This window comes from Ipomoea triloba, chromosome 11 (assembly GCF_003576645.1).
Source record: "Ipomoea triloba cultivar NCNSP0323 chromosome 11, ASM357664v1".
NCBI classification, from domain to species: domain Eukaryota; kingdom Viridiplantae; phylum Streptophyta; class Magnoliopsida; order Solanales; family Convolvulaceae; genus Ipomoea; species Ipomoea triloba.
Window position 1 is genome coordinate 19,254,258 of NC_044926.1, and position 24,156 is coordinate 19,278,413.

Sequence of the window (24,156 nt, forward strand, 5' to 3'; positions counted from 1 at the left end):
TTAAATAAACTTGGAATGTAATTGAAATGAACATGAATTAAGAAAAATGTAAGGTCAATTTCATGTTATGTCAGCTTGTGCTTGATGGATTGCATAGTTTTGCATTCTAGCTAGATTTATGTGGGTGGGGGATAATGAGTTGAAATTAAGTACTTCTATCATTCAGAGCATGCCCAATCTATGCTAGGGCCCGTAATGTCTGACTACACCAAAAAAATGAAGGAAAGTAAAAACGTTATTTTCACTTGTTATAATACTCTTTATCTTTTAATTTAATAATATAATATTTAAATTTTATTTTTTAGAACAGATTTAAAATTTATTTATATTTTGCCATTTTTACCGTAACTTGATTAACAATGTTGTACAAAAAACGAATTCTATATCTCTAATCTCTAAAATTTAATAAGTGCCAATGATATTAGTCCTTAACTGGAATAAATAAATTGTATTAAGTATTTTTTTTAGTACGTATTAAGTATTTGTTTTATGTGTTATTCATGTTATACCTTTACATTTTCTTTACATTTTTACCTTCACATTTTTCATTTCGACATTTTCTTTCACATTATTAGTCCTTAATAAGATTAAAAAAATGCTGTTAATGATTAAATGGCATTAAGTGCATTTCTTTGGTGCTTCTTGTAATGCACATTTATACCTCTTTATCAATTCTACCCTTAATATTTTTCTTTTTGTCAATTTTACACTTACTATGTAAATAAAAAAAAATTTGTTAATGATTAAGTGGCATTAAGTGCATTTCTTTGGTGCTTCTTGTAATGTACATTTATACCTTTTTATCAATTCTACCCTTAATATTTTTCTTTTTGTCAATTTTACACTTACTATGTAAAGTGTGTGTGTATAGATACTCGATCAAACGCAGCGAGGGCTTCCCGTGCGGTCTGTGCAGATTGCACAATTAGGTATGCATAAATGCACCACATAGTGTTAGGAAACACAAAACAAAGAAATGCACCAATGCACCACAAAACGCACTGGTACCATACTTTTCAAAAAAATGCATCATACCTCATCATTGTGCCTAATGGCACATTTTGTGGTGATGCATACCTAATGGTGCTTTTTTGGTGTATTGGTGCATTTTTTGTTTTGCTTTTCCTAACACCATTGGTGCTTTTTTGCATAACTAATGGTGCGGCCGTACGTTCAGACATGATAGCTAGTATTTGAGAACACACACACACACACACACACACACGCACATATATATATATATATATAGGGTATATATATATATATATAGGGGCTGGATCCAATGAGATCACCCTATAAGATGAGATCAATGAGATCCAATCTCAACCATCTGTAAAATTGGAATGAATGGTTAGGATTGATATTAAAACATGAACTATATTAGGACAAAAATAATTCAAAAGGATAGAATTGTAATNGAACTATATTAGGACAAAAATAATTCAAAAGGATAGAATTGTAATTTGATTATGATCTTTGAAAATTGAAATAATGAAATATAATAATTTCCATATATTAAGGGATTCTAATCATGGTAAACTATTATATATATATTTTTATTTATTTGTGTGATGTTAACAGCAAGACCGTGGGACAAAAAGAATAAAGGATATCGCAGGTGTGTGCGTTCATGTGGATAGGCGTGTGCAAAAGACTGTTGGAATGTTTATTACGCGCGGTACTTTTGAATATAATTTGATTTGTAGGTGTGTGCATCCATAATTTTGGGTGAGTGCATAAGTCTGTTAGGTAGGTTTCTGGTGGGTGCATAAGTCTGTTAGGTAGGTGCATAGTACGTTTTAGAATTTCATGCGTGTGCGTCCATGTAGGGTGGTGTGTGCAACTGTGAGTGATCGCACTAGGTGGGCAATGGAGGGTTAGGGTTTAAGTATTTGCAGTAGGTGCGCCTGTGTGCATTCATGGTTCACCAAAATTTAGCCATACATATGTGGCCAACGTCTGCGATTAACTCTTTATGTGACCCGTGTGCATTCGGACTGGGTGGTGTGTGCAAATGCACAGATTGCATCAATGGATGAAGAAAAAGCAATAAGTTTTCCTCCATTTTTTGTTGAATTTTATGTTTATTGTGTGTGCAATTGATCCGTGAGACGTGTGAAAAACGCTGTGTTAATCCGTTTCTACTGTGGGTTCCTATGTGGGGCGTGTGCATCCGGAGTAGGGGGTGTGTGCATCCGGCTGTGTAAAACAATCCCATAAGGAAACAACTACAATTAACACCTAATTTAATAATGGTAATAAATTAACCAAATTGCGAAAAGACTTAACAATCCATCTATTTACCATAATTACTAAAAAAAAATAAAACCCCAATCAAATCTGAACCATTAATAAAAAATAATTGATGATCACGATTTAGTCTCACAATCTCGTCTAATTGAGGTGATCTCACTGGATCCAAATCCTATATATATATATATATATATATATATATATATATAGGGGTGTATTCAAGTGGGAACTACTCCTTAGTTGAGAACTAGGGACATATATTAACCTTAGATGGTTGTTGATCTACGGTTGATATTTGTTCTTTTTAGGATGGAATTGTCGCTGACTTGGAATTATTTTATCAACTAAAAAGCGAGATGGGGGCATCAAGGTCATTGTGTGTGCACCTTATTATTGTTAATTACGTATTTTCCTCTTTCTCTTTTCTTTTCAGACACGGACACGATTTGGCGTTCACTTTACGTATCCTGCATGAACTCTCCATGTTCCTACTTATCTTTGTGCCATTTCATCTTCCCGCAATGGGCGACGCAGGCGTGAGTCAAAACTNCCTACTTATCTTTGTGCCATTTCATCTTCCCGCAATGGGCGACGCAGGCGTGAGTCAAAACTCGAAGCGGCGTCGACCGGTGACTTGGGCTTGGTACAGATTTCGGTGGTTGGGTAGAGTAGGTGTTGGCAGGGGGTATAGTCATGGTGTCCAGATGGCTGCTGGAGGTTTACTGTCATTTTTTATTCCAGCAGGTAGTCGCGATGCCGCTAAGTAATTTATTTATTTTTTAACAGAAACGAATTAAGTAGTTTTTTTTTTCGTCGTGTGATTTTTGACTAAAGGATAATTGGGTTTGATGTTGGAGTATCCAGTTGGGGTTGTTTAGGCTATATTTTTACAGTATGAAGAAGTTGGTAGACTTTTTAAAATCATTGTTTTTCTTTGGATTATGTTTCAGTTTTAAAAATTCACAGCAACATGCACATACCAATTCACAGCTTTGTTTGGGGACATGCATATACGTTAATTATAAATGAGCTACACTACTGCCATACAACTTAGCATGCACTGAACTTAATCAAATTCAAATGTAATGAAAATAAATTATGAGAAAACAAAGTCACTATTTATTGTAATGAAAATAAATTATGAGAAAACAAAGTCACTATTTATTATCAAATTCAATAACAAAGGAAATAAACTATGACTAACAAAAAGATCTATAGATTTCAAGAAATAAACTATGACTAACTAAAAGATCTACGCCTCGGGACAATTACGACTATCATGGTGTGCAAATTGCTTACAAGTCCGACAATTACGACTATCATGGTGTGCAAATTGCTTACAAGTCCTACACAACCGTTTAGCCTTAGTTGCTTTCTCGGCAACCTTCTCTCTTATCGATTTTAATCGCTTCCTAGACCCTTTATTCTTAGCAATGTTAGGTGGCCGGACAACAACATCTGATGACTTTGGCGAGCCACAAAATGAATGGATAACACTTACCTTAGCAGTACTTGGGGTAACAGCATTGTTGCTATTGGTGGATATCTCACTATGAGCTTTCAATAATGTTGCCAACTCCACCAGGCGGTCGGTATTTCCACATACACGGCCAACACAATTGTAGAACTCATTCCAAACTTGGGTGANTTCCTTAGATATTAACCCTATAGCGAATGTAATGCATTTCTTGTGATGGTCCACCCCAGTGAAAGGGACAAAAACCAGGCTATACCTGCTCATATCACATCAACGAACTAGGATTACGACTCATCAACATATTATGTCAGACACAACATTTTATTAACTATAACCTACCATTTAAGCATCACAAATGGATATATACCCACTGGAAAAAAAAACAATCATGTCAACAGAATTCTGGCCGGAATGCGCATTCGTCTACACTTTACACACACTACCCCGCTCGAATTCATTATCAATAAATTACACCNTGCCTGCACAACAACCCAACCCTTTGAAACATTCGACATGTGCAATCAAATGACAGGTCAACATTCTTCGCGTACACATCAAATAATCCCCCATCACCGTCTTCAACCACGAAGTGTATAGAATCGCCCTCAGCCATCTTAGATATGATTCGAGACGTGACACACCCCGCATAAATCTCCTCTTGCACATTATAGAAAATAGCTATGGTGTAAATAGTCGCGGCATGCCGCTCGATCTTCAACGGGGTTTTCATCTCTGGAAACTTGCTTTCACAATCTGCATTAAGCTTCGCTTGTTTATGCCGTTGGGTATCTATTGCCGCCTCGAATTGCAAGAAAAACTCCACTAAGCTAGCGTGTTGGCTAGTGTAACTCCCGAATACATTATTCTCTGCTTCTGACCGTGATGTAGTTCGTAATAACCCTCCCATGAAGACGTTGTGGAAATATGCAGGAATCCAAAATTCACGCACCTCAAACATTTGCTTGAACCATTTGTGTTCACTGAGCCCGTAGTCCTCCATAATATGATGCCACCTAACCTCAAACTCTTCAATTTTAAGTTTCTCATTCCACACAACAGCATTCAATGCCCTACGAAACTCTTCGTTCTTTGCCAATGTTGACCCTACCTTCTCGCTAACCTTGGTCATGATATGCCACATGCAGAAACGATGGCGAGTTGATTCAAACACCTGTGCAACGGCACTCTTCATGGCGGGATCTTGATCGGTCACTGTCAACTGCGGCACATGCCCCATGCATTTCTTGAAATTCTCAAGCAGCCAGACATATGATTTTACATCTTCCTTAGATATTAACCCTATAGCGAATGTAATGCATTTCTTGTGATGGTCCACCCCAGTGAAAGGGACAAAAACCAGGCTATACCTGCTCATATCACATCAACGAACTAGGATTACGACTCATCAACATATTATGTCAGACACAACATTTTATTAACTATAACCTACCATTTAAGCATCACAAATGGATATATACCCACTGGAAAAAAAAACAATCATGTCAACAGAATTCTGGCCGGAATGCGCATTCGTCTACACTTTACACACACTACCCCGCTCGAATTCATTATCAATAAATTACACCTATTACGCTAATTAATATAGCCTACTTTGCACACACTACCCTCATGCATGCAAATAAATATAATGCACAGTCCCCACAGTATATATAATGCACTCACAATGCACCCCCTATCATTCTCAAATCCCTGGACGCACACTAAAGGTTAATTACAATATCCCTACTAACACTATTTAACACAATCACTATGCACACAACTTCATAATACTGTACACAAGCAAGAAAAAATAAATAAATTACCTGTTCGTACTGTATGTAGCATCAAACGACATTGCATCTCCAAATCGTGCAAAGTTCCTTCTAGCCTTTGGATCCGCCCAAAACACCCGACATAAATGGTCATACTCATCTACATCGTACTCGAAGTACATCTTCGGGCACACCTCTTTTTTTTGTCGATACTTGGCAAGTATTAGATGCGCATCTCCCGTCTCAATATAAGCCAACAAATTACGTCTGAAATTACAGAAATCAACACTCGTTGCCCCTATTTTTGAATAATCACCCACCATTTCTTTAAACAGTTTAAAAGATTTAATCGGCCCAATATTTGCCTTGGCACAATTGGTAATGAAAGTCTGATGGCCAAGGTCCAACTTCCGCTTCACTCTCAAAAACGTTTTTGACACCTCCGAACACATACAATGATTATGCCGCTCTTCTAACGAAAACACGACAAACCCCCCACTTCCTACCCGCTTAAACACAATCCGTGCATTACACCCCACCCTATTCGATGTCCTACGCCTAATAACATCTGTCCCGGTTTCACCACTCCATCTACCCCAATACTTAAAATAGTTGGTTGCTTAAACCCCTCGCGGGAACACAACACGTACTTCATCAAAATCTTACCCTGCCTGTCCTTTTTTTCCGAGCTTCGACGTATATCAAACCCAACTTTTCCTACATATTTTGCATAGAACTCAATAGCATTGTCCAAATTTAGGAACCACTGTCCAACCGACGGCTTAATTGAAGGATTGCAGACCGGAGTCCAATATTTTGTATTTCCTGGGGAAATTTGCATGTCACAACCTTCGGAACCACCAGTATGATTAGCATGCTCTGCAAAACAAAATAATGTCATCAAATTAATAAGTCTTGTAATACAAGTTTATCATATGCACTCAACAAAGAGAACACATGCACACACCCTAGTTGGACTTTGCATAGGTACACCGTATCAAAGCGATAACAAAAACTCACCGGTTGTTGAACCTTCCATCGTCGTTCAATCTCTTCGTCGCTGACTTGCTTAAATCGCTCTCTGACAGTGCCGCTAACTCCCGCCAACAGAACCAAGCTCTGAACGGTCGGAATATACAAAGGTGATGAACTCCTTTTATAATTAGATTTCCTATAATCACGCTAGAATATCACTAGAATAAGAAGAATATTTTGATTCTAATCATTTTGACAAAAATACCCCTACAGTTATACGGCTGATCAATTTATTTTTCATTCCTGAATACATCTCAACCATTGAATTCACATTAATTAATGGGTTGGATGAGTCCCTAGTTCTCAACTAAAGAATGGTTCCTACTTGAATACAAATCTATATATATATATATATATATATATATATATATATATATATATATATATATATATTTATTTATTTATTTATTTATTTATTTATTTATTTATTTATTTATTTATTTATTGATTTATTTATTTATATATAGACACACACAGTCAACTGGTAAAAGTAGAGAATGACTTTAATGATTTATATTATTTTTGTAGTATTTTATTTGATTTTCCTTTTCTTGTTTATTTTAAAATATTGTCTATATTACTGTATTAAGTTAAACACTACTATTTTTATTTTTATTTTTATTTTTATTTTTATTTTTATTTTTTCAATTAATTTTTAACTTTACATAAAGGTTACCTATGTTTAGTCGAATATGTATGTCCGCTTTACATCCCTAGGTGATAGTATTTGTCAAAAAGTAGGGCAAAGAAATAGAGGAATAAAAGAACCTTACATTTACTCTTTTCTTAAATTGTGTCAAACACATAAAAATTATAATTAGAGACGGATGATATAATTTGAATTTGCGTATTTTAGTTAAACGTATTTATTTTATTTTTGGCTTATTAAATTAATTATAGTAGCATTTTTATTTTTTGGTTCATGAATTTGATTTAGTTCTTGATTTAAATATTTCACTTCCCGTCTAAAACGTCCTTAAATACAGTAGGGTATGGTAAGATTTTGTGAAATTTTCAAAAAGAGAACTGATTTTGTGAAATTTTCAAAAAGAGAATTTTGGGTATATAGATTAAAACTTAAATGTTTTTAAGAATTAACTCTAGTGCCACGAAGTGACTTTCCCATATGGGAGGTCATGGGTTTGAACTTCGTGGGGGCGGTATTAACTCTTTGTGCTTCAGTAGGTTGAGAAAGTAGTTATGAAGGGATACTACATTATAACATAGTCAGTAGTACTAAAAAAATAATTTAAGAATTGAAAATTAAAAATGAAACAAACAAATTATTCCTTTAAAAAAAGGGAAAAGCGTGAAATAGGCCCTCTAACTTTAGCTTAAAAGTCATTTAGCCCCCTCAACTTTTTAAAGGTACAATTACATCCATAAACAATGCATTTTGGTGCAATGAGACCCAAAAATAGGTTAATGACCTGCTATCACAGGTCATTACAAATCCGGCCACCTTCAGGTATGTTTTCAAGCAAAAAAGTGACCGGCGACCGGCGAACCTCTAGTTCTCCTTCTCTGGCGAGAAGGAGAACCAGGTTCTTTTTCTCCGTGACCGGCGACCGTCGACCGTCCACCGGTCGCCGGTCACTTTTTTTGCCTGAAAACATACTTGAAGGTGGCCGGATTTTTAATGACCTGTGATAGCAGGTTATTAACCTGTTTTTGGGTCTCATTGCACTAAAATGCATTGTTTATGGATGTAATTGTACCTTTAAAAAGTTGAGGGGGCTAATTGACTTTTGAGGTAAAGTTAGAGGGTGTATTTGATCATTTTCCCTTAAAAAAATGAAACAAATTAAACTGAAAATTTCATTATAGTTGAATATAATGATCAAAAGTGAAATAAATTCTCACATAAATTTGCCAAAGATCTTGTAGTCGAGCGACATAACTTTGACTCTTCCAAATGGAACGTATCCAGTAGAAACATGGTCTCTTTGTTCTTAAATAGACAAATACTACAATGTAATAGAGTTAGGAGTATCAACAAACAAATTCTCACATACACTTTCTTAGTGATAAGGAGACATCCAAATTTGATTAAAAGGGACTTAACTATGTATCATGTATGTGTTGAAGTATTATCAATATAAGAAAATGACACGTTAAATAATAGTGCATGGGTACCCAACAACTCTAGCTAGTTTCAATATCATAACCACAATCGAAGGTATGCAATCAATTAACAAATGCATGCACAGAAGAATAATGATGAAGATAGCCAAAGGATTGAGTTAGAATCGGCAAAATCACATGCCCGGGCCATATCATAAGAACTACCATGATTTGCAGGGGAGCTTCCTAACCATTTTCAATCCATTATCATCAAAAGAAAATACCCCACACAACAATAACACCACCAACAACAAACATAATAATAAGGCACAAATAATTGAACAATGTGCTCTTTCTCAATTAAAAATTTAACCTAATAATTAGATTACATATTTATTATTTGTATATATTATGTTCAATAATAGTTGACACCATGGTTGTAGTAGGCGCTAATCAGGCGGTAGACTAGCGCCTAGGCGGCGACCTATAGATGTTTATGGGTGTATGTTATATATATATATCTGTGTGTGTGTGTGTGTTACTTCTCTTAGGCGGCGACCTATAGATGTTTATGGGTGTATGTTATATATATATATCTGTGTGCGTGTGTGTTACTTCTCTTATTTATATAAATAAATAAGGCCGACTCGCTTCGCTAATTAACTCTGCCAAGTTGGGTGGTTGACAAGCACAACAAGGCGCCTAGGCTAGGTGTTAGCTTGAGTCAATTTGAGCACTCAAAGAATAGAGAACAAGGCAAAAGAAAGCATCTATACTATACAATTCAATACATTTTAAAATGGCTCTTGTATATATAGTGGTGCAAATCTATTTTCCAAATCAATGTGGGACAAAGGCTACTTTAAAGCCTTTCCACCTTCATTTTCTAACTCAAATGGGTCTACTTTGAGAATCAATTTTTCATTCAACCATTATCCGTCTTGAGCGTACAATATATCAATCTCTTCGTCTAACTACGAAGAACTCGAATCTACTTTGATCCAACCGAAATCAAAAGTGGACCCCACATATATTTGTACCAAAAAAATAGCCACTTTTAATGTCATTTTATGATAATTGTACCGGATAGCATCAATATGCTAATGCAAACTAACATCTAATACAACTTGCTACACCTGTGTAATTATACTAGATATAAAATATAACTCTATTGATATTATTTGACGTTACGTTGTATAAATTCCAATAATATGACATGTTACCTCAAGTCCCCAAATTAATGACTTTTTTTTTTATTTCTATTTTTATTTGTATGGTATGTTTAGTTCAAGTTATAACGTTTTGAATTTATATTTGCAAGAATCTAAAATTACTAAAAATTTTAGTTGAAATGAGATTTTTGAAGATGTGACAAAAACAAAAATGAACTACAAAACCATCTATGCCAATCTTAAAAAGAGTAACACATTCTCATCAAGAATCAAATAAGGACCAATCAACCTTCAAGAGTAACCATCTCTACCAATCTTCAACTTGCTATGCTGGAAATCTGGAATAGTTCAAGTAATCGATTAATGAACATTTAGGGTGTGTTTGGTTTGTGGGTTTAGGCATAAGGAATGAGTATGAAAGTGATTGTTAGTGTTTGATTGATAGGTTTTGAGAATGCTACTATGTGTTTGGAATACCTCATTAATGAGAAAATCTATACCCTTATTAAATAAGGGTTTTATTTCCCTTCCTCCTTTCTTCCCCAACTATTAATAACCATTCTCATTCCACCCAACTACCAAACATGCTAAATACTTTCACCAAAACTCATTACCCTTACCAAGTATTTGATACCCATTCCGATTCCGATTCCCATGTGCGAACTAAACGCACCCTTAATATTGTTTCCAGTGGTAAGGCGGGGTTCAAATCCTGGTTCAATGAGAAATTGAGGAGTCATTGAGACTTTGGGTGTGTTTGGTTGGTGGGTTTAGGCATAAGGAATGGGTATGAAAGTAATTGATTGTGTTTGGTTGATAGGTTTTGTGCATGCTTGATGGGTTTGGAATACCCATTAATGAGATCGAAAACCATACCCTTACTAAATAAGGGTTTCATCTCCCTTCCTCCTTTCTTCCCCAACTATTAATAATTATTATTCTCATTCCACCCAACTACCAAACATGCTAAATACTTTTACCAAATTTCATTACCATTACCAAGTATTTGATACTCATTCCGATTCCGATTTCCATGTGCGAATCAAACGCACCTGATTAATTAGTAGTGGTGAATATCTCTTATGCACAGAAGTTTACAAAATTTTCGATCAATATAATATGCAGACATCCTAAGATATTAAGCATCAGATCAACAATGCCTTCCTAACTCTTGTGCTGCATAGATATATCTGATGTTCAAAATTATGCAATTACATACAGATAGAAAATTCAATAGAAATTAGCATATTTTATACTCTCTTTGTCTCATTTTATCTGTTTTACTATTATTCTTTGGTCAAACCAACTCTTTCTTCTTTTCTTATTTCTAGTAGTATTTTTTTATAATTTTTAAATTTAATTTTTCGTATTTAATAGTAATTTTAATGTAGCTTCTAAATATATAAATTTTACATACTAATTCCAAACTTAATATTATGAAAAATTAAATTGTAAGTAACTTTAGTCAATCTTCGTTAACCGAATCCGACATATAAAATGGACGGAAGGAGTATCTAATAATAATCAATGTTGATATGGATTAGATTGACTACTAATACACTCCGTCACTCATGATATGGATTGGATTGAAAACAATGCATATACTATACTCTGACAAAAAATACTACTTAGATTCCAAAAATCTACTCCCAACTTTTACTTCTACTAAGTGTTCAAATTTTATTGAAAGATCATAAACAAAAATGAATGAATAAAAATCATAATTCACCCCCTTATTTTAAGCAATCAAAGCATTACACATCATAAGAAATAAACAAATATGAGTAACAAATGGGAGTGCATATAGAATTATTTCTGCACTCACCATCTCATGAACAGTAAACCTCAACACATACTTTGTACTTGTATTTCATGATATGATGTGTTTGTCGGGCATTTTTTTTTTTTTTTTTTTTTTTATTCTTTTTAATTTGTCGGTCTATTTGCTTAATTTAACATAAAAAGTAACAGACGTGCAAAATGATTTTCTTTAATAAAAAAACCTATGATTAAATAATAAGAAAAAGGTCCAAATTAGCTATCGAATAAAAGAAAATAAAATTGGGTTATACAACTCAAAAAGTGCAATTAGATCCTTCAATTATCAAAAATTATGCAATTAAACAAAATCTAATATATTCCTCATATCATTGACATGACAGTCATCTTATTCAAAAAGTATTACTTTTAAATTTATTTTAATAATTTCAAATAAAATGAAATTAAAAATTAAAAAAAAAAAATCTCTCCCGGTCTTCCTCTCTGGCCGGATATTAAGACATGGATAGGGTGACTTTTTTTAAAACTTCATTTCATTTAAAATTATTAAAATAAATTTAAAATAATAATATTTTTAAATAGGATGATCAACACGTTAGCGATGGCATGAGAAACATGTAAAATTGGGTAGAATTACATAATTTTAGATAGTTGAACTAGAAGCCTAATTGCACATTTTTTAGTTTGAGGACTTAATTGTACTTTTGTGTGTTGTTTGTTAGCTAATTTGAACCTTTTTTCTAAAATAATATGGTATCAATACTTTCAGTCTCTCACCTTCATAAAGGTTTTTTTTTTTAATTTTTTATTGATTAATTTATTTTTTTAATGCATCCACTTGCTAGCAGTATGAATTATGGTTTGTGTAAACCACTCACCATTACAGGGCGTTTGGTTGGAGGGAATTTAAATTCCATTCCCACTTAATTCCTACCTAATTCCGAAGGCAACTAAATTCCTTCGTTTGGTTGGAGGAAATTGCAATTCCGCGGAATTGCAATTCCCTCATTTTCATGGAATTAGAATCCCATGCCCCCCCTTGGGATTTTAATTCCATGGATTTTAGGAATATAAAAAAAAGATACTTTTGAGACAAAACTACCCCTCAAATATTTGAGACAAAATTACCCCTCAAATAAAAAAAAGAAAGTCGTTCCTGAGCAAGCAATAATCATTGTAGGTCAACCTTAATCAAGTATGTTTTCTCAAAACTCTCAAATATTTTTTATAATATGTTTAGTTCAAGAGATACGGTGTATGAGTGGTATTTGAATTTAATATGTTATATTTTTTGTGTACTTGTCATTTAATAATGATATTATTAATAATAATACTCCATAATAACAATGGGCATTTTGGACTTTATACTACTTATTCCCTTTCATGTATACCAAACATTTGAATTGAAATTCCTAGTAATTTTATTACCTCCAACCAAACACTAGAATTTAAACTCTCACTTTATTCCACATTATTCTTTTCCCATGGAATTGCAATTCCTTTCCCACCTAATTCCTTCCTTGCAACCAAACGCCTTGTTATTATCTGGTATCTGGAATTGAAAACTACTCCGTACTATATATAGTCAATTGGATTGGAGATGACTTCCTCCACAACTATCTATTCTTATCTAATTGATGAGCATGCATTTTTTATCAGCATATATGTTTGAATAGTTGGAATATTATACTAATATGTCCTTAGAGCATCCTTATCAATTGAGTTATTTCGCGATTTTTTAGGGGTTTTGTAAGTCTGATTAAGAAAGAGAAAATGAGAGGGAAGGAAAAAAAATAAATATCATTTTTAAAAAATAATAATAATAAAATATATGAGAAGTTAGGCGTGCCTAACGCCCTAGCGGGCCCCTGCACTGCACGCGCCCGCTAGGCGCACTATGTAGCCTCCACGCGTGATTTTCAGTTGTTGCTTTGTCTTAATGGGATCCACTAACCTGCAATAATTTCTTCATTTGTAGATGCTCTCAACTTACTCTCTCTCCTATCATCTCTCATGGTGACAAGGCAACTTTCTGACATTATTTACTACAATCACCATTGATGGTGATGCTCTTATATGCTTCAATTCCCTTAATAGTCTTTTTTTGGGTGTTATTTCCTATTATATTCTAGAAGCAAAGTTCTTATTGCACTCCCTTTCACAAAGACAAAGCGCTACCTTTTGTTATAAGTTAATTCCAACAATGGTCCTTCGACTATGTTGATTTTTCAAAATTAGTCCCCGCCTTTTAATTTAGATAATTTAAGCCCCTTGACTTTCAAATTCTTTCCAATATTGATCGTTTCGTCAAATTTTGATTAAGTTGAGGTCAAATTAAGGGGTAAAATTACCCGTTCACCTGTATAGTGTATTATTACTAGTATTTCTCCTGTCATATCGCTATATATATGAATATAATCTCAGTTGAAGAGATTTCGACTGAGATTATATGGCTTCAATTGAGACTTCGACTGAGATTATATTCATATATACAGCGTATAAGACAGGAGAAATATGAGTAATAATACACTAAACAGGTGAACTGACAATTTTATCCCTTCATTTGACTTCAACTTAACCAAAATTTGACGAAAGAACCAACATTGGAAAGAATTTGAAAGTCAAGGGACTTGATTGTCTAAATTAAAAGTCGGGAACTAATTTTAGAAAATGAACATAGTAGAAGAACCATTGCTGGAATTAACTCCTTTTGTTATTGAGCACAATGCAATGCAACTTTTATGTTTTTATTCAAACTCTATACAGATTGTTCATAGTTTCATGCTATGAGTTTATTAGTCCATTGTTGTTAATTTCAATATTATTGGTCCAAGACATTGTTGTCCAAAATTATTGACAAAAAACAATTTATGAAACATTAATCATAAATCTACTCGAAAACAAAGAACGCAAATGAATTAAGGGAAGATGAACGAATCAGACTAATATAATACTCTCATTCCTAATACTACAACGATCAAGGGTTCAAACATTATAAAATGACCTCTACCTTAGCTCATCTAAGCAGTCCAGCACGCACCAATTCCGCACGTTCCTTTGGTGAATCAAAAAGATCCTCTAAGCTCTCAAAAAGTCTCTAGGGTACTCACCCGGGGTTTGGTTAAAACGAAAAATTTAGGAAAAAAATGAATTGTAATTTGATGAGAAAAGAATAAGGATAAAATATGAATTCAAATTATCGTGTTTGGTATGCATGGATAGGATTACATGGAATTGAAATGGGAATAAGTGATACAATAACTGAAATGCCCTTATGTAATAATAATAATAATAATAATAATAATAATAATAATAATATGGCCATAAACATGTAGATACTTTTCACACAAACTCTGAACTAAAGTACATATTTTATTAAATGTTCAGTTCCAATGTGTGGGAACGTCACAGTGAAATCTTTTATGTGGCCATACAAAATAAATTAAATTCTTTAAAGGAAATATGATATTTCCACAAATAAATAATAGCACCTGTTATTAACTTTTTTTCTAGATGTTTTGAGCTATCTAATAATAGAGATGCCATCTTCTAATCACAATTTCACCTTGGTGTGAGCACATACATTTTGCAGTCATGCGCATCAACTCTAGCAGAGATTTGTCCTTTAACTGATCTCTTAGTTGAATGCTGTAAAAAAAAAAATAATAAAAAAAAAATAAAAAAAAAAAACCCCAAAAAAATAGTTAGAAAATCAATAAATTTAAATGAAAAGAAAACTTTTTAAAGATACGGGTATCCAAAAGATTAGCCCTGATTGATTAGGTAAGTATGATCTTTTTTTATGGACTATAATCTAACATATCCATAGTAACTGCTCAATATTATATGCCAACATCCTTGATTGAGATGAGTCTCAAACCTGACCTTCCGTTTAAAATGGTAACAGTAATGCTATCAAATCATAAAGTACTTGGGAAGTATGAGACTCGAATTTGACATTCTGTTTGGAATGGCAACAGTAATAATATCAAATCACAAGGTACTTGGCAAGTATGAGACTCAAACCTGACCTTCCGTTTGGAATGGTAACAGTAATGCTATCAAACCACAAGATACTTGTTGGCAAGTATGATCTTAAGATCTTAAATTTGCTAAGCAACTCGATTCTTTAGACCGACCATACCATAATTGACAAAATTTCATAAATCAAAGGATTAAATGAAGAATCGTACAGCCCAAAGGTCTCGTGCATTTACAACGGTTGACTGGCTGAGGCCAACATCAGACCAATAAGCAGTGATGTTTGCCGCTGTTGATCCTCTATTCCACAGTACAATAGCTACTCTGCTGCCAGACAAGGGTCCTGCCCAAATCTGCACATATATTTCTTATATTTCAAGTTTCTTTTGCAATGGTTTTTTGTAAATTTTCATCTTTATTCAATTTAAATTTAATTTAGGTGATAATATGAATTTCTTTCTTCCACCAACATGCAAAACATCAGTGCCAGATAAAGAAGACAGCTAAATTTCAACCTTCACTTATGTGTGCTAAACAGAGCCTGTCCCCCTAACATTTTATGTTTTATAAAGAGCAATAATGCTGATTTTTATTGTCTCATGTAATAAGTAACATGATTTCATCTTATTTAACTCTAGGTTTTAATCTTCTTGGTACGGAAAAATAAAACACTGCTTAATGATTTTCAATAACAATATATTTTAATAAAATATGCACTCCAAAATACCATATAAGTAATTATTTGATTTTAAAAAAATATGATATATTTCCATTCTGTAACATAAAAATGCAATTAATGTACCATAATGTCAATTTCAGTATATGGTATATGAATTACGTGAACTTCTAAAATGCATTTTTCTTCTGCCTTAGATAAAAAGAGGGTGTGTTTTTGTTACACGCCACTTCTTTTCTCAACTTGAATGATACAACCAAAATACCCTATTCTTTCAACATTTAAAAAAAGGAACCAAAAAGAAAATAGTTATTGTAGAAGAATTCTCTATATTATATTTACGGGAAGATGGCTTTTAGGTTTACCTCCAAATCTCCATCTATTTTAACTTTTCTCCCTTGATGACCAAGTCCATCTGCATTAGGTTCCAAATTGTCCAGCAGGTTACTTTCTACCATAAAATGATATATGTGTGGGTGCAGTGTGGGTGCATTGTGGGTGCAGTGTGTGTGCATTGTGTGTATATATGTATGTATATAGATAATAGATTAAATAACAATATTTGTTCATGTGCACCTTGATTTACACCAATGACCTCTTTATTGCTAAGGATTTTATAGGTGGTTTTGTCCATGGATCGAATATCACATCCAATCAACAAGGGAGCCTGTATTTGCAATGTTAATCAACATCCAATTAGACGGCCTTATCTATTTACAACATATCTAATATCACATTTTAATTGATGTTAGCTTACCAATTAGTACACTGTACTTGGAAAACCATGCACTATAGTTGACGTACAACATTTATTTCAATGTAAAGAGGTTTGTTGTGATGCTTATCGAATAATGTTAAAAATGTTTATTGATCATGTTGCTTACTTTGGCTAAAGCCCAAATGCTGAAATGAGAGCGGTACTCTGCTGTAGTCATCCCGCCATTTCCAACTTCCAAAATATCAGGATCTAACCAATTCATCATAGAGGAATAATATATGATTAAGTGATGTTCAAAGCAGTAAAAACATTAATGGTTTTGCAAGGCTCTCATTCCAAATTGAACTACTTAAAAGTACTTACCATTTACACCATAATATCTAATTGTCATTACATAAGTAGAGAGATTTCTACATTTTGATAATTTTGATGAAAACAAGAATTGAACTTAAAATTTTTTATGTTAAATTTAAGGTTTATGTCATTTAACTATGAGGTTATCAATACGACAATACTGTCACTTTGTATGCTAATTATGTGTGAACTTTCAGTAAGCCACATCCTTAGATTGAGAATTTATCAACAGTTTTCTAATATAATGAATTAGTTTTTACAAAAAAAAATCTAAAAATTACCATTCCATCCACCAGGATATGCATAAGATGCCCATTGATCATTTTGATCTGCATGTGAAGTCATACTGGAAAAAAGAAAATATAAGACAATCTTAATAAAATATTTCTGACTTTTGTCTCATCTAACTATAGAATTTTTTTACTGAACCCTAAATTACATCAGTTCACACACACCTTTCCCAGTTATCCTCAATGTCTCCACTGGTTCTCCAACTATTGCCAACAGACTGCCCCCAAGTGGGAACATCTTCTTGTCCCCTGGGAATTTAGAAAAGATGAGACACACACGTGCCCAAGTGTACGTTTGTACATGCATGTGCATATGTGGATGTCTGTGATACATACATGTGTGTACATGTGCATGCACATGCACACTGAATACAAGCAACTTACCATTGGCACATAGAAAAAAAGATGCTCCTTCCAGTGTCGAGCAGAGCCTGCTTCATTTTACCATACCTATTTTCACAGAGATAAATAAATAAATATATAGTGAATGCATGCTAAATACCCAGAGTATGGGCTCTCAAATTGGATTATTGGGAAGCTATGAGTGTGCACACTCATATAATTATATGCTCCCTAATATAATGCACATCTAATACAAGTGCAGTTAACATTATACTAAATATTGAATCTTATAAAGATAATTGTTATGTTCAAACACGATTTGGACATAAGTTCAAATGTGACAATAATCTACATGATACAAACCTAGCTAGTGAAACTAGGAGTCATGTATGGTATAAGTTGTGCAAATTTGCAATTGATATACTATAAGTCCTGACTCAAATGATTGTATGAACCCAATGAATATCAAAACCAATCTTGATCAACATATATGCACAAAAGAGGGCAGCACAATGTATACCTGTCCTTCATATTCTCATTGTTGTTGTTACAGTTGTCATACTTAAGATAGTCAACTCCCTAATTAAGAGCATAAAGGAACCGGAAGTTAGTATCTATTCATGGCCATTATTTAGGAAATTAGATATATAAAGAAAAATAATTACAAATAGCTTCCTGATTAGGCCTTTATCATGAAAAGTCCGAATCAATGAAGTATTGAGAAGATAATGGAACTTACATTAAATTTTGCATGATGGCTTAATTTAATTCATTCATAGTCAGTTAATTCTCAGTAGTTCATAAGTATGAAAGCTGTCATATGCACCCACTTTTGGGTACCTATGAATTAACTTCTTATACTATGCATTTGTCATATGAAATTATCATGTTACATGGTGCACAAAATTTTGAAGCATATAGAATGTTTCGTATTGAAATATATTACAAAGTTTTATGTTGCCATTTTAACTAGAGGGCAATATTTAGCAATGAATCATGGGTTGTCAGACACAGTGCATTTGTAACACAGTACGTTTTTGGTAGTGAAAAAATAATAGTTTTTATTATGTACCCAAGAGGCAAAGGTTCTTGCATCTTGCTCTTCATATCCCAATGATCCAGGCATAGTATTACTGCATGTCTGAGTCCTGCAGAAGTAGAAAAACTAGATGCAATTAGTTATCTCAGGTTCTATATTCATATTACAGATCAATCTATCTATATGTCCATATGAAACTAGGATGGTAATTTATTAGAATCCATCAATTAGGTAGATACAGGTTTATTTTTACCCAGCATCAGAGTAAATTCCAAGCTTCAACCCTCTATTATGAACATAATCTGCTAAAGCTTTGATCCCAGATGGAAATGTAGAGGCTTTAGAAACCAAGTTCCCCTGCCAACAATAAATTGTTACCAATAGTAAGTATTTTGTACATGCAAGTAATACTATTTGTGAAGGATCTTTTGTATAACCTAAATAATACGAATACATTAGTTAATTCAGGTGCACCGGGTCAATATACAAATGGATGGACTAATACATATGCGAGAGAATGACACATGCCATATAAAAGACAAATCACGTGATTTAAAATTTGGTGCAAATAATCTCCCTAATGGCAAATAGTATGGGAAGTTTCTTGTCCCTCATGTTTTTTTTTTTTTTTTGCTGATTTTAATACAAAAATAAGTTCCCTTAGTTAATTAGAAAATATGGTTTGTGGAAAGAAACACTACTTATGCATAAAAGACATACAAAGTATTATTCCCCTACCTTCTCGTCGCGATTCTGTTCAGCCCAACAGTCATCTGAACCGATGAATAAGGATTATTAATAGTCAAGAAGTGATGAATATATATGTGTTTGTGTGTGTAGGGAAAGATCTACTATGGTGCTTCCATTCAAAAAATAAAAATTGGGGGTAACTTTTTCATATAACACTTCTTTTTATTCTTTTATCAACCATTTAATATGTTCAAAATATTTTGCTACTTTCTTCTTCTTCCTTTTTTTTTTTTTGGAGGCACCAAAATAGACGGCATAGGAAAAAAACCACACACACACACATATCTTATCTTACCGATATTGATATATTGATATCCCATGGAAGCAAGCCCAGTTGAGACCATTGCATCAGCTTCCACATTAAAGAAAAAATAAAAAATAAGAAAGTAGACCATTTCATATTTCAATTACACACACACACATATACATAATATAATTTTTAAATATAGCAAATACTTTGGCCCTTAGCGGTGCTATTTACTATTCATTGCCCAAACTATTTTTTTTCTTAAACAGTTCTTTTTTGTTTAATAGAACATTTAATATATTTTTTACACGTACAAATTTTGTTCAATATTATTAAATGAAATATTACAAGAAATTAAATTAAATTATTAATAATTTGAATGGTGTTCCATTAACTAAACAAAACATACAAAATGGGATTTATGAAGTATTACTACTATTTTTTTTTTCTCAAAACTGTGATACCAGTGCTCATAGGAATGAAACATAACAGTATCTCAAATTAAGGTTACATCAAAAGAAAATATGCTGACCAGTTTCTTGAATTAAGGTTTCACTAATGTCACAATGGAAATGGTTCCAGGCGCTCCATCTAATCAACCACACAACAACATATATTGAAGGTTAGAATTTCGATAGCTATAGAATAAATATATAAATGAAAAATTTAAAAAAAAAAAAAAAAAAAGGGTAACAAATTCAATCATAGTGTCATTTTACAATAAAAATTCCTAAAAGTTGTAGGTATCACTCGACCACACAACCTTGAACTACATGCATACACTAAAATTGAAACTAATAACTTACCCCATCTGAGGCTTCAAAGCAAGCCCATTTGCCAGAAGGCTCCTCTTCCTCTGCTCCTGGCGGCCTAAACTAGAAGACTTCTTGTGCATAGTCTGGGCAGATAGAGCAAATGTAGTGGCATCAGAGCTGCATAATAGTATGAAAACTACTAGAGTAACTGGATTCATTATGGTGTTTTGTAAAGAAACTCTTGCTTAGCTCTTTAAGTAACTGTATCTGTGCATTAACATGGGAGCTGTGGGTGTATATATATACAAAGAGAGAGACAGAGAGATAGAGATAGAGATAAAGGTATGGATGTGGATGCAAGCTGGAAAGCGTTGGATGTGAGATAGGGATGAAGGTGAAGGAGGTGCTTTTCTTACTTCCTTTTGTCTTCTTCTTGTTTTTTTGGGTTGGGATGTGAGCTAGACAACGTGTACTTCAAAACTACTTCTTTCCTAATTTTGGCTTTACTATATATATATATATATATATATATATATATATATATAGATATATAGATATAGATAGATAGGTAGATAGATAGATATAGATATCATCATGATATATATAGCTACTGTCATTTGCAAGCCAAGTTTTAACACCTTTCATTTAAAACAGTATTATAACATTTTTGACGCCTTCCACAATGCATAACTTTTAACAAACTTGTTGTAACGGCTGTAGTTGACACTTATATTCATAGTTTTAGAGAAATTATTATTTTTCTGAGAAGAGGGTAAACATTTATGTTCATTAGTAAACATTAATTGTATTATAACTAATCAATGTTGTAGTCATTTATGTTACCCAAATCATCATTTCATATAGTTGGGTGAATCTCTATTAATTATTAACCGGGTGAATATCATGATGTTTCAACTTTGTTGAACATATTTTTTATTCAAATTTATATCTTTTTGGAATAACTAAAAAGTAATAAGCTATAGAACAAACACAAAATATTTACTAATTTATAGATAAGACAAACACTATACCAAAAAAAGCCTATTTCTATAAATAGCAAATATATATATATATATATATATATATATATATATATATATATATATATATATATATATATACACACACCAACACAGAGACACACTAGAGGTGGTATGTGCGTTACACGTAGGTGAATGCCCGGCATCTGTGTTCGGCACAAAATTTCCAAACTTTGACACGATTCATGGATAATTTTCTGCATTAAAAACTAACAAATACTTGGCAGATGACTCGTGGATATTTTAATTTCTAAAATTGCTACATATGTAAGTTTAGAAGTGAACAGCGATAATCAAAATTGGAATGGGGGCTCAATCTTTATTTGGTATTTATGATTATGATTTTCTGGATTAGTTTTACCAATATAGAAATTGGTTTGTAATATACTACTATCAATCTCCTAGGATCCAAAATAAAATATGCTTCATTCTTAAACAGCAAACTCCAATAACAAGGAGAAAGTATTGTAAATTACATTGGTACAAGCACATTTTCATTTCACATCAGAAACCATGAAATTAAAATTTTGCTGGTGAAGTACTGAACTAAGAACTATTTACTCCTCAAGTCCTCAGCATTATGCAATCTCACTGAGCCATAAAAAGTCATAGCCCATGTTGTAATTGTAATGAACATTGTTAAATCCTAATTAACTTCCGCATATACAAGTTAATATTTACATTATCATTGGATTCTTATGGCAGTATTCAAATCAAAGAACATACAAGTGTGGAATTAACAATCACTCTTGTAGTATTAGCAATATTATGATTTCAAAAAATTTTCAAATCTGTTTCTTAATTATTGTTGTATGTACGAGGATAATTGCTTTTTTTAAACCTTTGCAATAGATATTTTTACAATGGAAATCTAAATTACATATTACTCTGATGTAAATCAGGAATTTAAACCTGTGTTTTCTACAAGTATGATTGTTCCTTTGCTGGGTCATTGCTTTCGAGTTTTCATGTATACTCTCTAGTCACCTAACCTACCCTAAGAAAATTATTTTATTCTCATGGGAGGATATCATGATCTAATATGAATGTTACTTGTATCTTAAAACCTTTCTGATAACTTGGAAATGAGCAAAGCACAGTCTGCAACATTTTCCAGAGATTTTTTTCTTTTAATCCCTAATAACCATTGAAATTAACACAATTACCTGATCAAGCCAGTGCAACTCTTGCTCTCTTCTCACAGTGTCTTCACCACTCTAATGCAATCCTTCAAAAACATCAAATAAAAATTCAAACCAAAGTTGACTCAAACTCAAGAGTTTGAAACATCTGTGTCATATCAAAATGATGGATCAAGTATGTTGTATGTTACTTAGTACTCAGTCACTAGGTAGTTCACTACATCAAACCAATTAAGGTCCAATTTGAGAGAGCTTTTTGGACGATTGGAGTGTTCGACTGCCCCAAACGCCAAAAAAAGGTGTTTGGTTAAAATGCATTTGTGGTGGTTGACTGCCCCAACGCATCGCCCTGAGTCCCTGACCACTATAGGTCATTTTCCCATTGGACCCAAAAGGTTCCAATAGGAACAACTGCAGGCATTTGGAGAAATTTTCCAAAAGACCAAAACGCCGTCATTTTAATTTAAAAAATTAAAGTGCTTATTATTACTCTGCCCAAAGGGTAGAGGCACTACTTGGAGCCATTCAATTCAATTCAATTTGGGAGCATGAGGCTTCCTTTTATAGTGGAGCCTCATGCTCCCTTTAGCAAAAATGGGCAATATGGGCATCCCACATATTATAAATGAAAATAATTTTTTTTTAAATCTCTAAGTGAACATTAATTTATTAATGTAAAAGTTTATTCTTTATATATATTATATATAAATGTCTATAATTCTATATTAGTCATTTAGCCTTCCAATTTCACCGCCGCCAATATTTTTCTAAACAAATACTTTTTCCACAAATCTAGCTGCGCTAACGTAATCTTCACAGCTCCAAATTTACCACCATCACTCTAACCACTCTAACCACACCGCTCTCCCAAACAGAGCCTACGTCACATGAGACTTTTGGCTGCTTTTGCTATAAATATGGTTGGATTAAAATACATATGAATGAATATGGTGAACAAAGTATGTATTTCAATTACCATATGAATGATAATAGTTCTTTATCTCAACATCTAGTATTTTACCTTGTATATGTTATTGTATTGGCTAGACACAAAGTAGGTCATAGTTTCTCTATGGAGTATCTTGTTTTTCTTTTGTTCGTTAATTTGAAGTAAAATAATTTTCTCCCACTAAATGAAATTATAACTTAATGAACTTTTCATTAAATCCTTAGACTTATATCCAATCTTCCATCAGAAATAAAATGTATTTTATAAAATCAAATGAACTTAAAAAACAAAAAAAAACAAAAAAAAAAAAAAAAAAAAAAA

The 24,156-nt window shown here is 33.0% G+C and overlaps 2 protein-coding genes across 7 annotated transcripts in view; both read right to left on the reverse strand.

The window, feature by feature from the left end:
• Positions 1-3,505: 3,505 nt before the first annotated feature.
• LOC115996032 (protein FAR1-RELATED SEQUENCE 5-like) lies at positions 3,506-6,541 on the reverse strand. Its single transcript, XM_031235177.1, has 5 exons — positions 6,523-6,541; positions 6,153-6,381; positions 5,554-6,093; positions 4,210-5,097; positions 3,506-3,986 (listed from the first exon to the last, which is right to left on the reverse strand). The coding sequence occupies exons 1-5, from the start codon at positions 6,539-6,541 to the stop codon at positions 3,506-3,508; spliced, it is 2,157 nt and encodes a 718-aa protein (XP_031091037.1).
• An 8,350-nt stretch (positions 6,542-14,891) lies between these two features.
• Positions 14,892-24,156, reverse strand: part of LOC115996433 (alpha-galactosidase-like) — an 11,873-nt gene continuing 2,608 nt past the window's right edge. For 2 of the 6 annotated variants that reach the window (XM_031235645.1, XM_031235644.1), the window contains 15 exons: positions 20,756-20,847; positions 20,482-20,540; positions 19,998-20,054; positions 19,691-19,725; positions 19,206-19,309; positions 18,986-19,061; positions 18,434-18,492; positions 17,956-18,021; positions 17,737-17,820; positions 17,563-17,627; positions 17,094-17,176; positions 16,786-16,876; positions 16,575-16,624; positions 15,746-15,886; positions 14,892-15,200 (listed from right to left, as the gene is read on the reverse strand). In XM_031235645.1, coding sequence (XP_031091505.1) covers positions 15,114-15,200; positions 15,746-15,886; positions 16,575-16,624; positions 16,786-16,876; positions 17,094-17,176; positions 17,563-17,627; positions 17,737-17,820; positions 17,956-18,021; positions 18,434-18,492; positions 18,986-19,061; positions 19,206-19,309; positions 19,691-19,725; positions 19,998-20,054; positions 20,482-20,540; positions 20,756-20,847 — 1,149 coding nt within the window. In that variant the 3' untranslated portion in view covers positions 14,892-15,113. Of the gene's footprint in view, positions 15,201-15,745; positions 15,887-16,574; positions 16,625-16,785; positions 16,877-17,093; positions 17,177-17,562; positions 17,628-17,736; positions 17,821-17,955; positions 18,022-18,433; positions 18,493-18,985; positions 19,062-19,205; positions 19,310-19,690; positions 19,726-19,997; positions 20,055-20,481; positions 20,541-20,755; positions 21,066-22,910; positions 22,973-24,156 lie in introns of those variants that run through there. The other 4 variants (XM_031235646.1, XM_031235647.1, XM_031235648.1 and 1 more) reach the window with 4 other exon arrangements.